Genomic DNA, 17,330 nt, shown 5'->3' on the forward strand with positions numbered 1-17,330 from the left:
TTCTTTACATCTGAAAATTAGGACTTTAATAAAGATTTGAGGTTTGTACACGGCACATGTGCATAACAATACAACACCATACAAGACGTGGACATACAGTAGTTATACAAACAACAACATGAAAATAGACCAATGCATACAGTGAAAAAAAAAAGTTTCATGTAAGAAAAACATTGCCAATAGATTTAAAAAGCTTTCAATTCCAATAACTGTAAACAGAATAATGCCACACCACTATCAAAAAGCCCAAAAAAAGCTCTGACACGAGCTGAACAGACACCAGGCATAATATTATTAATAACACTGCAGACTGAGAGGCATCATCAAAGACACTATTAGGCACAGCAAGATCATTTTGACCTGATTTAGCATCAGTTTGGCGGCATCGCACAGAAGTCCTGTGTTTTGTCAAACCTCTAAAATCTTAAAAATCCACCAGGGAATTTGCAGAAACACGGATGCTTAATTAGTTCAAAATATCTCGCAGTGTGAATTTTCCATCAGGATAATAAATTGGACGATTTGTTTACATGGGTACAAACACCCCGACAGGCACTTTCCACTAAGGATTGTTTTTATGCTAGGGAGAGCCAGTGTTTTGAAAATTGACAATGTGTATTTAACATCATGTCTCACACAACAGCGGAGAATAATAAAAAGAGAACAGAGATGGGTTTTTCAGAAACGTACTGGATGCACCGAGGCATGTCACATGTCAACATACAACTCATGCATGGAATGTAGGAAGGTTGGAAGAGTTGGAGGTTGCAAGTTGTTAATTCATCAAACCACATTACTGAGTGGTTGCATGTATAAAATTGCAAAGAAGGAACAGTCAACATCTAAGAGTGTTAAAATGACGGTGAGGGCATTATGTCAATTTGAAAATAACATGTTATGTGTAAATGTTTAAAGGTTGCATTCAAGAGCATGAATCTAAAGAACATAAAGTGTGCAAGATGAAGCCAAAATTTGTCATCTGAGACATATTTCTTTGATCAGATCCATAGACTGTATATAACAACACATTCTCACTCCCAACTCGTCAAATACTGCCGCTTGGAGACTGGCGCACGGGGTAACCCTCTTGCGTTACTTTTGGACGGACCGGGGACGGCGTGTCAAGATACTTCAAAATTAACTTCGGTTTTCACAGGAAGCTAGGTTTAGACAACACAACCACGTCGTTAGGGTTAGGGAAACGGTCATGGTTGACGTTAACTTCACTGACTTACGTGACTAGTGACTCACGTAACTCACGGGATTGACGATACCAACGACTCACGTGAAGAAATAAGTCAACGTTACTTTTAGTTTCACACGGGACACGAACACCACTTATCTCCTGGTTAAAAGTCTTGCGTTTGTGTTGGACTTTCATGCTATTAATACTACTTCACTTGCTCTGACCGTCGAATAATGCCGCGGGTGGTTTTACATTGGAGTTACTTGAAAGCCCGGTTCGTCACAAACTGTTGCTAAAGGGTGCCTGCGTGCGTCGGTTTCCAATGCTGAGGGGCGCTTACCAAATGGCGGTATTTGACGAGTTGGGAGTGAGAATGGGTTGTATATAAAGATTGACGACATGACAGCTCCCCTAAAGTGAACCCAAAACATCTCAATCGCCCCCTGGTGGCTGGTTGCAGTATAGGTCATATATCCCGCCCCCTCCATGTTAGTGGATGGGACATGGGCCAAACTAAAAAGTCAAAGAACATGTGAAAGATCGTTTCTGTCATTTTTGGTAGTTCTTATCACGCTGATGTATGTTCAAGTGTTAATTTTTCTGATAAGTTTGGTTTTAAAGTGAAGTAGTCGCGCAGCAGGAGGCTCAGTAATTGTACGACAGAGGAAATGTAACTTTAATTTTCCATAATAGTCACGAGTCTGTGTAATAGAACGTGTCAATTTGATCATAAGTGTAGCTATAGAGATATTATGGTTAGTTGTTGTGTCTTTCTAGCCAAACAGCTACCGCCGTGCTAACGTAGCAGCTAGGTGGCTCACGCTAGCAAGCCAGGCTTGTGATTGGCTCCCTCAGGTTTGTGGGCGGGACCTTGATACCAGCCCCCCGATCACTGCTGCGCAGACTCTGGCTCCAAATGACGTCAAAATCTCAAGATGGCTGCTCCCGTATAGGGGATATTTTGGCTTCACTTTTCGAGGAAGTGTAGACGCATCGTCCATCTCTATATAGGCTAGGTTACAGTCTATGATCAGAGCACATACTTAGACGTTGATTTTCTAAATTTGCACAGAATGACATAAATGGGGCAATGGCTTGTCAAAAATGTGTAAAACGCTCCCAAAAAAAGAGTAACATTCAGCTAGTGACGGTGATTTCCTTAGGGAAGAAGACTTTAGAAACCCTCGGGCCTTAACAGACAAACACAAAGACAGCCACCTACCAGCAACGGATGCAATCGGCCCTGTCCTCTTTTGTGAAACTTGTGAGCTGCACAGTGCAGTGGCAAGACATTACAGGTATATGGATACATCATGCAGAGATGAGAACAATGTAGCATCACTCCTTAAAAGTGCCCGATTCATCTATTTCTCCCCCCTGTCCTCCCTCTTTCCCATCTCTTTCATCATCTGCCCTTTGGTGCCATCTACTACTTAATATTCCCACCACTCTCTCCAACACTTTTCATCACCTTACCTTGACTCCCAACTCTAAAGCTGTCGCAGCTCTTAATTAACTCTACTCCGACCCTCCTGCTCTCATGGAGGGCTTTCAGCTGCTTTACACAACTTCTGGCAGCCATAGTGGAGGTCAACAGGTCATATAGGCTACAGCAGCTGCGAACAACTTGTTGAATTTCTCCCAGCTCGGCTGTCTCAACGGAATAAATGGACATTGGTCATTTCTGCACAGCTTTAACAATTTCTCCTTTAATCTTATTCAGGATTCACGCTAAGTATGAAGCCACCACCAGAAGCAGGCTAACTTAGCTTAGCATAAAGGCTGGTAAAGACAGGGGGGAAAAGCTAGCCAAGCCGTTGTCCAAAAGTCACAAATTTCGATCTAAAGCTCACGAAATAACATGGTATATATATTATTTTATTTAGTTTAAGTGTTAAAACGACTCATTTCATTTTAACTCACTTTTTTTCTAACAGAGGTGCTGGTAGGCAAATTTTGTTACCTTTCTCCTCTGGTTGCAAAAAGAAGTCTGATTGTATAGAAGTCTATGAGAAAATGACCCTACTTCTCACTTGATTTATTACCTCAGTAAACATTGTAAACATGAGTTTATGGTCTCAATCTCTAGTTTCAAGTCTTCTTCAATACAGCATGATGTTGATGTGTGAAAATGATGGTCCCATTTGGACGACCAAGCAGGGTATGCTTTAGGGCGTGGCTACCATGTGATTGACAGGTCGCTACCACGGCGTTGTCCGGTCTGGGAGTTGTCCGTGTTTTCGTCTTACAACTTTAACCCTTTCACAGTGTGTTTTCAGTTCATGAAATTTAGATGTAACATTTTGGTGGCCAAAAAATGTCTTATTCAGTGTTCGGTTGTACTGAGCTCCACCCTCCCCTGTCACTTCTGGTTCCAAAAAAAAAAGATGGCGACGACCAAAATGCCAAATTTGAGGCTTCAAAACGGCAGTCCACAAACCAATGTGTGACGTCACGATGACTACGTTCACTTCTTATATACGCTACGTTTTGGAAAGAGCCGGGCTAGACGTTTCCCCTTGTTTTTAGTCTTTATGCTAAGCTAAGTTAGCTGGCTGCTGGTGGTAGCTTTATGTACAGTACAGACATGGACAAGAAAGCGAATAAGCATATTTCCCAAAGTGTTTAAAGGTTAGATAATAGATAACTGTTTGTTAGCTAGCTAATCATACTAGCTTTGGTTAGCTAACCATCACTGTGCTGTTACTTAAACATTTGCTCACTATTTAATAGCCAGCAGAATGTTCAACTGTTTGCTGGTATTCACATATTAACATTTACATTAGTTGCTTCACTAATTAGACTAGGAGCTAGGTTTGCTAACAAAGTGCAGGTGAGCTATAGGACCAATGACAAAATAGTTTAGTGTAGCCTGAATCTGGAGAACAATATACTTTTTTGGAATACATATAGCCTAAAATGTGATCTGTACCCATACTACAGTTATATTTAAATTATGAGGAATCTCACCTTGTATTGCACAATTTTCCAGTGGACCTCCATGATGGCATTGGATTGAAGTCTGCTGAAGTAACTGCAAAGCCTTGACTTCCGTCATATAGATTTATACCATTCTTTTTCCATTTACATACTCGTCAGTCCAAGCCACATGGAGTTGTTTAAACATCCTGTAACAGTGCTAATAATGGGCAGAATCCTACCTTCTTGAAAGGGCTACAACTTTACCCTCCCTTCCTTCGCCCTTTCTTTCCTTCACTTCCCCTTCCCCCATCAGTCATTGAGAACTCCTGTTGTGTTTACTACAAGGCTCCCCCGGGTCCTTGGTCGCTCCGCCGTAAACCTCAACTCCGTTCTCGGTCCAGGGGGCAACACAGCCCTGGGTTACTCTTCCACAGCGGGCCAAGCTGGCTACCTGGTTGGAAGACAGGACCCGGTCCCAAAGACCCACCTGGGACAGCTCTCCAACCAGGGCCTGGGACGAGTCAAAACCTCCACTTAGGGAATCCTGGAGAGAAACGAGAGTGAAGTTACAGAAAGGATGTGATTGAAAACACTTAAACTTTCATACACACACAGGCTCAGCCTCGACTGGTTTGCTGCCTTGGGCGAGATTGTGGACTTGCTTGTGGGCAGATGAAAGTGATGTGATTAAAAAGTGAACTATGAATGCAGGACTACTGAACAAAAAGGCCATGTGAGAGGAGTTCTTTTTGGCTCTGGATGAGGGTCCCCAATAGGCTGTTAACCTTGTTGCTTCTGACCATTATGCACGCACACACCTTATCCAGCCAACGCTACAACATAGCACCCCACTTCAACACGTTGGTTAGCAGTATTATCCAAACCAAATTGAATTTGTAGGTCTTACTTTCCCCACGTCTTTCAAAGCGTTTCACGCTTTTATATACTATTTTTATTTACAACTCACAAAAAAGTCAGTGAGTGAATAGACTCACAGCTGCAAGCTACTATTTCTGCAGTCAGCAGTAGCCTGAAGGGCATACCAAATTAGATTTCCTTTGGAGTAAGCTTTACCTGCCTCTAATCAGTGAAAACATCATCCATCCAGTGTTTTACTCCCTCATCCATGCACTCACCTGCTCCTGCCCCAGTATGAGCACTCCTCCAGGTCTGATGTGATGTCCAGCCGCCAGCGCGTGACCCTCGCCCCTCAGCTTACCCCCCTGGTAGGCCTGCCAGGCTCCTCCCTTCTGGCTCCAGCTCACACAGATGTGCTGCCAGCTGCCTCTGGAGAGGTTTAGAGGCAACTGCGCCACCTATAGGAACGGGAGAGCAAAAGGGCAGTTCAGATGAAGTCAACCTGTTCTTGCTCCCAACTCGTCAAATACCGGCACTTGGTAAGCGCCCCTCGGTATCGGAAACCGACAGTACCATACCGATAGTTTGGGACGAACTGGGCTTTCAACAAACTCCAATGTAAACCCACCACAGTCGGAGCAAGTGACGTTGTATTAATAGCTTGAGACCCAGCTCAGGGCAGTTGGGAATGGGTCAAATAAAAACAAGACTTTCAACCAGGAGACCGGAGTTTGTGTCCCGTGTGAAACTAAAAGTAACGTTTTCTTATTTTATCACGTCATTCTTTAATCACATGACTCGTCGGTATCGTCAGTTCCGTCAGTCCCCTGAGTCCCGTTAGTCATGTGAGTCGTTTAATATCGTCAGCCATGTGAGTCTTTAACATTGGCAGTTCCGTGAGTCACGTGAGTTGTGTCAGTGACGTTAACGTCAACCACGACCGTTTCCTAACCCAAACTAAGTGGTTGTGTTGCCTAAACCTAACTTCCTATGAAAACGGAAGTTTAGTTTGAAAGGACACTATGCATGTAACAAGCGTACATTTTACTAGACGAGCTGGGAGTGAGAATGTAGATTAGAGAGTAGCGTAGATGTTTCTACACATCACACATATGGAGGTAAGACAGGATGTAGGTCTATAGCTGTTGACATCCCTTTAACATCTTATTTCTCTCTGTTTTGCAGTATTCTCTGAGTCCCAAAGACACCCTGCTACCTCCAAGGACACAGAACTCTTCCTGCAGGCATCTATTACCATAATCACTTCACTGAATTACACCTAAAGCCACCGCACTGCACTACACCCCCCGGCAGCGCTGTCAAGGTGGAACATTACTTTGTCATTGAAACACACGAATGAGGCTATTTAGCTTGTCTGCTAAATTGGCTCTTTCATTTGATGTTCTACTTATTTGTATGCTGATGCATGCAGTGCACTAATCAAGACTATAATGCTGTTTATAGTGCAACTGGTAACATTTCAAAAAGTGGGGGAGCCTTGTAGAAAGCAGTAGTGAGACTATAGGGTGCTAATAAATGTTTCGAGAGACTAGTTCTGTCCCACATTAAAACTGTCATCCCTGCCGATCTTGACCAACACCAGTTCGCTTATCGGACAAACAGATCGACGGATGATGCAATCACAACAGCTCTTCACGCAGCCCTTACACACCTGGATCACAACAACACATATGTAAGGATGCTGTTTGTTGATTTCAGTTCTGCTTTCAACACAATAATTCCACACAAACTGGTTCAAAAATTGAGCAACTTGGGCTTAGGCAGTTCACTGAGCACATGGGTGCTGGACTTCCTCAGGAACAGACCCCAGTGTGTCAGGATGGGGGACCACACCTCGGCCACTCTGAACCTGAGCACTGGAACACCACAGGGGTGCGTCCTCAGTCCTTTTCTCTACTCCCTCTTCACATATGACTGCTCAACTATTCACCCCACCAACACCATGGTCAAATTTGCAGACGACACTGCTGTAGTAGGACTGATAACCAACAACAACGAGACAGCCTACAGGGAGGAGATCCAACATCTGACACAATGGTGTTCCCATAACAACCTGGATTTAAACACAACAAAAACAAAAGAAATGATAATAGACTTCAGGAGAGCAAGACGGGTGGAGCACTCTGCCCTCTGCGTACGTGGAGAGGAGGTGGAGCGGGTGGACTGCTTCACGTACCTCGGAGTCCACATTTCGTCAGACCTCACCTGGTCCAAAAACATCTCTCATCAGGTGGGGAAGGCCCAGCAGAGACTCTACTTCCTCCGGAAGCTGAAACAGGCTCACCTTCCTCAACACCTGCTGATCAACTTCTATAGGGCAACCATTGAGAGCCTCCTGACCTACTGCTGCACTGTGTGGTTTGCTAGCTGCACAGTGGAGAACAGGAGGGACCTGCAGCGGGTGGTGAGGATGGCGGAAAAAGTGATTGGGACCACATTACCCCCCGTCAGTGACCTATACACTGGCCGGCTTTGTAAGAAAGCCAGCTGTATCTCCAAAGACCCCACCCACCCTGGACATGTACTGTTTGCTCCCCTTCCCTCCGGAAGGAGATACAGGACAATTAAAACACACACCAACAGACTACGAAACAGCTTTTACCCACAGGCTGTCAAGTGTGTAGAACCCCCCCCCCTCCCCACAGAGGCTGAGGACACTAGCTGCTGAACCATAATTTGCACTTTATGATGATGATCCACTTATTTATTGTTCTACTTGTGACTGAATGTTTTAATGTTTGTTTTTCACTGCAAAGAGCTGCTAAACTGTTTTTCGTTGTTTTCAATGACAATGACAATAAAGTATCTAAGTATCTAATAAATCACCAAAAAACAAAGACACTGGTTGCCGTCAAGTCTCCCCACACTATATCTATTCCAGATTAGTGCTGCAGACTCTGGGATCCAATCACTCTGTCTTATAGAAAAAAAGGTTGCAGTCTGTGTTTGAGATACAATGTTTTCTTATCCTATCCTTTTATTTTTTTTTATTATTAAAAAGGCACACATATTATTAAAGAAAACCTTAAAGGTGCAGTGTGTAGGATCATCTAGCGGTGAGGTTGCAGATTGCAACCAACTTCTCCCGTGTGCCAAGCGTGAGGAAAACTACGATGGTCGACACAAAAACGTGACTGTCCCTATCTAGAGCCAGTGTTTGGTTTGTCTGTTCTGAGCTACCGTAGAAACATGGCGGCCGGCTCCGTGAAGAAGACCTGCTCCATATGTAGATATAAACGGCTCATTCTAAGGTAACAAAAACACAACGATTCTTATGTTCAGGTGATTATACACTAAAGAAAACATTCTTATTAATTTGATATTCCATTTCTGCCAATAGATCCCCCAAAATGTCACAAACTGTTCCTTTAATTAACCTTAATTCACTGTAACAAGTTCCTAATTTGAAGCAAATTTCAGTGGCTGCACTATTACATCTAATTAACAATTAACACAAACATGTTGACACAGATTGAAAAATCACATATGTTAAAATTAGGGCTGTCAAAGTTGCGATATTAATGCGTTACTGCAAATTCGTTTTAATGTCACTAATTTCTTTAACGCAACCTGTGATTTTTTAGGTTGTAGTGGGATCAGTTTTATTTAATTTTAGTGAGGAAAAACTGGCATGGACATTTTCAAAGGTGTCCCTTGACCTCTGACCTCAAGATATTTGAATGAAAATTGGTTCTATGGATACCCACGAGTCTCCCCTTTACAGACATGCCCACTTTATGATAATCACATGCAGTTTTGGTCAAGTCATAGTCAAGTCAGCACACTGACAGCTGATGTTGCCTGTTGGGCTGCAGTTTGCCATGTTATGATTTGAGCATATTTCTTATGCTAAATGCAGTACCTGTGAGGGTTTTTTGGACAATATTTGTCATTGTTTTGTGTTGTTACTTGATTTCCAATAATAAATATCTAAACACATTTGCATAAAGCAGCATATTTATCCACTCCCATGTTGAAAAGAGTATTAAATACTTGAAAAATCTCTCTTTAAGGTACATTTTGAACAGATAAAAATGTGTGATTAATCACGGATAAATATTTGAATCGACTGACAGCCCTAGTTAAATTGTATATTTGAATGTAAAGAGGGACTGCACATATATTTACATGCACAAATTAATAATACATGCACACTTCAAGAAGATCTTGATCTTTTTATCTACCAATAATTGAAATAATTGACCAATGCATACTGCCAATATGGTGTATTGCAAAACGTTATCAATAATTATGTCAATTTTAAATATAAATGTATGTCAATATATGTCAATATCTGAAAAATATATCATCATTGCATTCACCAAATCAAAGTTCCACAGAAAATATACTTGTAATGATGGACTCTCTACAGACTCTGAAATATTAAGACTCAAATCAATAAATAGTTTGAAATATGAACCACAAACCGTGAGATAAATCTCCTCTGGAAAAATCAATTGCACCCAAGCAGTGGACAGGTCATATCAGATTATACAGTTGATGCTCAGTCTCTTGAGTGATACAGTACCTTGTCATTGATGAGCAGCTCGGTGGGGGTATGCAGGCCCTGCAGCAGCACCAGCTCATTGGGTTGCTCAGGAACAGCGTAAGACAGAGGCGTCCCGATTCCTCCCTCTGCGGGCCGCAGCCACAGGCAGACGGTGAGGGCCCGCAACGCTGGGATGGAGTGTTTCACAATGGCGTACATGTAGTTTGTCCGAGTTGGAAAGGACAGCCTGTAGCCTTCTGGGAAAGAATGCCCTGAGACACCTGGGACGGAGAGTATGAGTATGGAAACAAAAGAAGTGAAAGGAGAAATCAATTTATCTATCCAGCGAGAGGCTCAAATAGATTTCTCATATCTCTACTTTCTTCACATCAAAGCATTTGTTTTTTTAAGCAGGACATGAATTCCTCTGAAGTCTTTTTTTCTTCTTAAACATAATTTATTCATCATAAAGAAACCCCATGGCTTGATTTGATTACGAGTAATACACGGTCACTTATCATTGTGTATACCTCTTTATTTATTTTCATTTACACACTGAAACAAACAGATTACTTCTTTCATTTCCTCCTCTCTGTTAATACCCACCTCCCTCCAGTCCTGAGATCCGGTGGTGTAGTTTATTGATGCCCTGGTCGATTTCCTGTCTGTGCTTCTCTGTTTCCAGCCTCAGGGTTTTTCTCTCTTTCTCCAGCAGCTCCACCTTCCTCTCCAGCTCCCCCTCCAGGTCTTCCATCCTCCAGGGCCTGCCAGCACCAGCTCTGTGGCCAGGATCAGCCAACCTTTCTGGGCCGCCCGGCATCCCGCCTTCCTCTGGCGCTCCGGAGGTGTTGCTGTCCGTCTGGTTGTGAGGAAATGGGCCGATGTCTGACTACAGAGGAGGGAGACAGGTTCAACAGTGTGGGTTTTACAGGAAAATACTGTAAAGTAGCCTACTCTCTGCACTTGCTGTGATGTTTAAAAATGTCAACAGTTCAGCAGTAGATCTCAACATTAGGTTGGTTGCGTGCTGCCTATGCAAGGAAAAGTTATTACACCCAATTAATAATTCATTTTGCTGAGACATTACATCACGCCTGGGGATACAACGAGAGGCTGGTTTAATAAGGTTTCACTATGCTGCTTGTAGTTAATGTAATGTTTCGTCCTTAAAGGAATAGATCAACATTCCTTTAAGGACCTATTCTTGGCTGGGTGCAGTCACTGTGAGGTTGCTAGCCAAGAAATAGTCCTGCATATAACCACCCCCATAAAACCACAAATTGTTGTGTTTCCCAACATTTCCTCCCATAAATCCATAAATTGTTGTTTTTACACTTTGGTTTTTGGATGGATTACTCAACTGAGATATAATGTGCTAATTAGTGAACTTTAGATATGCTGGTAGGTGGACTTGGTTACCTTACTTAGAACCAGGCTAGCTGTTTCCCCCCGTTTCCAGTCTTTACGCTAAGCTAAGCTAACTGGACGCCGGCTGTAGCTGTGGTATCGATCTTCTCATCTTACTCTCATCAAGAAAGCGAACAAGCATATATCTAAAAATGTCAAACAATTTTTTTTAAACTTGATGTGTTTTTTTTCCCCTTTATAACTAACAAAATAAATATAAATAAATAAGTATAAATGTCACAGTTTAGCTAAACCAAAAGAGCATTACAGGGCTGGCTCTAGCCCTTTTGGTGCCCTGGGTGAAATTCGGATTTGGTTGCCGCCGGCACAGCCAATAGGGTTGCGTTCAACCCCCCAGAACCCTAATCCTAGCCCCGCAACACACTTCAGACACAACTACGGTTTTAAGAGAAAAATTAAGATTTTGATTTTCATAAATAACTGTATTTATTATAATATAAATAAACAATCTGTCCCTGATATTTTTGGCTTAAAAGTGTTTAAGGTGTACTTTTAAGTACAACACTTAAAAGTGTTGTACAAGTGTAACATGAGAGTTACAGGGGTGAAAAGTTTCTTTCTTTCTTTATTTGTTCATTTATTACCTCAATGCAGAAAATGGGTAAGGGTGCCGACTGGCAACCAGCACCCCCCAGAAGGAGGCACCCTAGGCGACCGCCTATATGGCCTATATGTCTTGAGCCGGCCCTGGAGCATTAGCATGCTTTTGCAACCTTACTTCGAATTCTGTAGTACTCTGGGTTTTATTTGTTGATGTTTTCACATTGCTCGGGAGTCTCTGGCATGACTAAAGCAGGGTATGCACTTCAGAGCTGTTGTTGTGACTAAGAATTTTACAGAGAAGACAACAACACTGTCTGAATCCAAGTGTCACACAAGGTTTTTGGGTATGGGAACAGATTATCTTTAAGCGCTGCTCCGCCATCTCATGTCTGCAGGGATTGCTTTTTTCAATTAAGTATAATGCAACGAATAATGGCAAGTCAGAAAAGGCTGCCCTGAGAATTAACTATTTTAGTCGACAATAAATCGCTAGGCTCAGCTGCATAATGGTTCACCGAAATAAACACCCAAACCACGAGGGGAAGGAATGTGGGAAATACAGACGCTGCAAAATTCCTAAAACCTGCATGGTCCAGGAGAGAGATTTCTGTTTTACAGTGTGTGTGGTAGAAATACACAGACATTACAAGGGAATTAATACAGAAAACATACAGCACAGACATAGTGTGCACAGTGCTTACCTATATTGTATGAGATGATACAGATAAACTAAGGTCATAGAGGAGGGGGATTACTTCATACAATGATACTATGTTAAAATGTCATGATCTGAAATGATAACACACGCATGTAAGCTGTGGTTAAAAAAGAAGCTACAGTATATATTTAAAGATTCTGAAAGCGTTAAAGTATTGATTTTTGTCCCAAACACGATGGATGGAATTTCCAATGTAATCCTCAGTTCATCCTATTTAACATGTATGTTCTCCAGTAGACGTATCACCCCATCCCTAGAAACACTTCTATCTAGGGATATTGTTACATTTTGTAGTAAAAACCAACATCTTTCCTACCAGGAAGTTGTAATATGGTATTATCTTCAAGTAACACATTTGCTGTAATAGTTGATGTCGTCTAAAACTGAACTCAGAATGACAGTTATTCAGCTTGTTGTAGACTGCACACTATGATGCATTCACTTTCCTGAGTCTCGGCATATACTCTCAAATGTATTTGACAGTTCTGTTATCGAGCCTGCAGGGTTAGGCTTCAAGGCAGGTATTTACATGTGTGGATGTCAGACATTTCTAGAGAAAATGTTGCAATATCCTGTGCACAAAATAAATGTGGATTTGCAAGTGTGATGCAGGCATCATTGCTGTTCTTAAGACAACAAATAGACCTAGATTACTACATGCCTACATATAATACCTCGCACCAACTTGACAACCAATTTGAATGCGTCTTACGTCTGTGTGCCTCTTGTTTTTGTATCAGCTACACATTATTAGACTGGAGGTCGGTCCACCCTAACCATAAAGACTTTGGTGATTCCCCTTTCATCTGCTGTCAGCAGCAGGTCAACTTTTTCCACTTCGAGTGAAATTTCTCATCTACTTTTGTACAGACAATCATCCCCAGGCGATGAATCCTAATGATTTGGTGATCCGCTGACTTTTCCTCTAATGCCACCATGAGGTTACCGTGTCTGCTTCAGATAATTATTAGGGTGATTTATCATAAAATTTGGTAAAGAAATCTTGTTCCCTACTTTGGTGCTCCCTTAACTTTTCCTCTAGCGCCATCATCTCGGCAAAATGTTGATCTGTCAAATACTTTATGATTTTATGACGTAAAACCAGTGGGCAACCTGAAAACTGAAGTTAATGCAGAAGTGCCTTAAATTCTTTCTAATAGCCAGCAGGGGGCGACTCCTCTGGTTGCAAAAAGAAGTCCAATTGTATAGAGGTCTATGAGACCTACTTGCACATGATTTATTACCCCAGTAAACATGGGAGTTGTCCGTGTTCTCGTCTTAGAATTTTAACCCTTTCACAGTGTGTTTTAACTTCATGAAAAACATTTTGGTCGCCTAAAAATGTGTCACTTATTGTTGCAAAAAGATGGCGCCGGCCAAAGTACTAAACTCAAGGCTTCAAAACAGTAGTCCGCAAACCAATGTGTGACGTCACGGCGAATACGTCCTCTTCTTATATACAGTCTATGCTAAAAACCTGCTTAAACTGATGACATTCCCATCAGCATTAGCTGTAAAGTTAATTGGCAAATGTTAGCATGCTAACACATTAAACTAAGACAGAGAACATGATAAACATTACCTGCGTTAGCATTCAGCTCAAAGCGCTGCTTTGCTTATACTGCCAAGCAGCTAGCATGGCTTGTTATGCAAATACTTGGTGTATTAGGTTGTGATCTTGTGGATTCTGGTCTGATTTTTGATAGCCTAGTTATTTAAGTGCAGTATTTCCATTCAGAGAACTTCAAGGTTCCTTGATGTGTTTGCCTATTGTGGTACTCAACAAAACCTACGATTGTCAGCTCTATTTCAGGAAAGTTGCCATTTGTGCTTTTTTGAGCGATTTTTACTGGAGCTGAAATGTTGGCAGAACGACACAGCAATAAATACTGTTGGAATTATTTCAGAGCCCATATGAACATTGAAAGTGCTACAGTCAGTTTACACCCACCTGTGCTGCCTTATATTAATAGTGTAGAACAACTGCATGAAAGTTTACACCCACCTGTGCTGCCTTATATTAGTAGTGTAGAACAACTGCATGAAAGTTTACACCCACCTGTGCTGCCTTATATTAGTAGTGTAAAACAACTGCATGAAAGCAAGAGCATCTATTCTTTCATTTGGTCAATCAAAAATAATAATAATGAAATAGAAATTAAGCCACAGAGCATGGGCTAGAAGACCTTGATCCTCACACTCTTATTTCAAACACAGCCTATAATAAAGGTGAAGCACAGTGCCAAGGCTCTCTACACTGGAGCTGGATCAGCGTGATATTACTGAGAGCTTGCCATCATTGAGCCTCTGGGTATGAAATCTTACTGATGTTGCAAGAAAAAAAAGCTATGCTGCCATCAAAAACCTTGGTAACAAGTTTACTGGTAGGTATACGATAGAAATGGAAAAACTTTACAGAGACTGCACATTCACACCATTTGCAACCATATCACCTTGTTTGCCTCACATGATCTGATCAGATGTTGGACAAGATGTTAGACTGCAAGAAGTGGACGTAGTTACCGTGACGTCACCCATTGGTTTGTGGACTACGGTTTTGAACCCTGCAGTTTGGCATTTTGGCCGTCGCCATCTTGGATTTTTGCAACCGAATACCAGAAATGACACGAGTGGGTGGAGCTAAGTACAACCAAAATCTGAATAATGAATTTTTAGCCGACCAAAATGTTACAATCAACTTTCATGAACAGAAAACATTAGGATTATAGTTGTAAGACGAAAACATGGAAAACTCCCAGACCGGACAACGCTGTGGTAGCGACCTGTCAACGCAAGGTAGCCACGCCATAAAGCATCCCCTGCTTTATGGTCTATTTGACTCTAAATGGGACCATAATTTACTAAATGAACATCATGCTGTATTGAAGAAGACTTGAAACTAGTGATTGAAACCATAAACTCATGTTTACAATGTTTTCTGAGGTAATAAATCAAGTGAGAAGTAGGCTCATTTTCGCGTAGACTTCTATACAATCAAGACTTCTTTTAGCAACCAGAGGAGTCGCCCCCTGCTGGCTGTTAGAAAGAATGCAAGTTTAAGGCACTTCCGCATTGGCTTCACTTTTCAGAACCGGAGATTGCTGCCTGGGTCAGGACATATAGTGAAGCTGGTATGTGAATGAATGCTAATGGTAAAGTAAGATGGGATCTGACCAGTATTCCCATATGAGTGCTCTTCTTGTATAGGTTATTCACATAGCATCTGATATAAAGACCACTGTGCTACTGAAGTAGGCCAAGTAGCTCCTGTACGCATGCAGAAACGTGACTTGGATGGTAAAAGACACACACGCTACAATATTGTGTTTTAGGTTTAGCTACACATCACCCTGAGATCCGTGAAATCCATTCAGATCTTAGTCTGTTATTAAAACATGGAGATTATTCAACCCCTTTAGCATTCTGGAGGATTTCATTTGGCAGTGGCAATATGGAAAGCAGACAAAGTGAGCATAATCCACACAGAAAAAATGCCCCACACAGACATGTCCTACATACACTACCACAGAGCGAGGAGCACCATACTGCAGAGAAGCAGCTTTAGTCTGCGCTTTTCCACAAATATAGGCAACTCATGAATTATGGATGGTGGTTCTTTAGCCAAAAATGAGGTTATACATCATCGGAATCTGGTCAGACGAGAGCACGCTTCATGTTACTCTGCTATACTCTCTCCTTTTTTCTCCTCCCCTTTATCCTCATCTCTCCTCTCCCTCCTCCTCCTCCTCCTCCTCCTCCTCACCCCCTCTTTCTGTTTCCCTGCCTCACTTTTCATCTGTCTTTCTTTTCATTTGAAATTGCAATCTGTTTTTTTCTTGGCGTGAGAAAATGAGCAGCCAAAGCAATCAATTCATGTATTATTAAAAGACATAAACAGATGACAAGTTATGATTATACCACCATCACTAATGGCTGATGTTATCAGCAATTAACATCAATATCATTTCAAATGGAGTCACGTGATAATTGATTCTATTTTAAGTAAGCAGACAAATAAGAAGAGAGTCTTATTGTTTCTGACAATATCCAATAGCACACACACAAAACCTTTTGGATAACTCACTTTAAAATTCATATTAAAAAAACATTGCTCATAAACCACTCATGCATGCCCAGAAATCCTTAAAAGGGACTATGAGAGTGAAGAAGAGACAAATATAGCCATGGATGTCAACTCTGATCACCACTTATTACAGAAAAATGTAGCCAGAGTTATAGTATATTAATATTAAAAGCTGTTATCAGAGTATTCCAGATGAATCTTGGAGCTACAATTGTCATCTCTATTTCAGGAAAATTGCCATTTGTGCTTTTTTGAGCGTTTTTTACAGGAGCTGAAATGTTGGCAGAACGACACAGCAATAAATAATGTTGGAATTATTTCAGAGCCCATATGAACATTGAAAGTGCCACAGTCAGTTTACACCCACCTGTGCTGCCTTATATTAATAGTGTAGAACAACTGCACGAAAGCAAGAGCATCTATTCTTTCATTTGGTCAATCAAAAATGATAATAATGAAATAGAAAATAAGCCACAGAGCATGGGCTAGAAGACCTTGATCCTCACACTCTTATTTCAAACACAGCCTATAATAAAGGTGAAGCACAGTGCCAAGGCTCTCTACACTGGAGCTGGATCAGCGTGATATTACTGAGAGCTTGCCATCATTGAGCCTCTGGTTATGGAATCTTACTGATGTTGCAAGAAAAGAAAATCTATGCTGCCATCAGAAAACTATGGTACCAATTATACTGGTAGGTATACGATAGAAATGGAAAATGGATCTTTCTAAATCCATAATGTATAGGACCAAAGACTGCTACTACCAAGTATTGTTTTAGCTTCATGCAGGAGATGATTTATGCTTTTTTTCTTACCTCCAGAAGTAAGCAGACAAATAAGGAGAGAGTCTTATTGTTTCTGACAATATCCAATAGCAAACACACACACAGCCTTTTGGATAACTCACTTGTTCTCATTCAATATTGAAAAACCATTGCTCATAAACCACTCATGCATGCCCAGAAATCCTAAAAGGGACTATGAGAGTGAAGAAGAGACAAATATAGCCATGGATGTCAACTCTGATCACCACTTATTACAGCAAAATATAGCTAGAGTTATAGTATATTAATATTAAA

The 17,330-nt window shown here is 41.4% G+C and overlaps 1 protein-coding gene across 1 annotated transcript in view; it reads right to left on the bottom strand.

Annotated features, from left to right (window-relative positions):
- nptxra (neuronal pentraxin receptor a) overlaps positions 1–17,330 on the bottom strand; it is a 25,537-nt gene continuing 8,207 nt past the window's right edge. Inside the window, exons 3-6 of the mRNA XM_074655334.1 lie at positions 10,083–10,365; positions 9,516–9,757; positions 5,245–5,424; positions 1–4,652 (exon numbers count right to left, since the gene is read on the bottom strand). Coding sequence (XP_074511435.1) covers positions 4,422–4,652; positions 5,245–5,424; positions 9,516–9,757; positions 10,083–10,365 — 936 coding nt within the window. The 3' untranslated portion in view covers positions 1–4,421. The remainder of the gene's footprint in view (positions 4,653–5,244; positions 5,425–9,515; positions 9,758–10,082; positions 10,366–17,330) is intronic.

Source organism: Sebastes fasciatus, chromosome 13 (genome assembly GCF_043250625.1).
Source record: "Sebastes fasciatus isolate fSebFas1 chromosome 13, fSebFas1.pri, whole genome shotgun sequence".
Lineage (NCBI taxonomy): Eukaryota > Metazoa > Chordata > Actinopteri > Perciformes > Sebastidae > Sebastes > Sebastes fasciatus.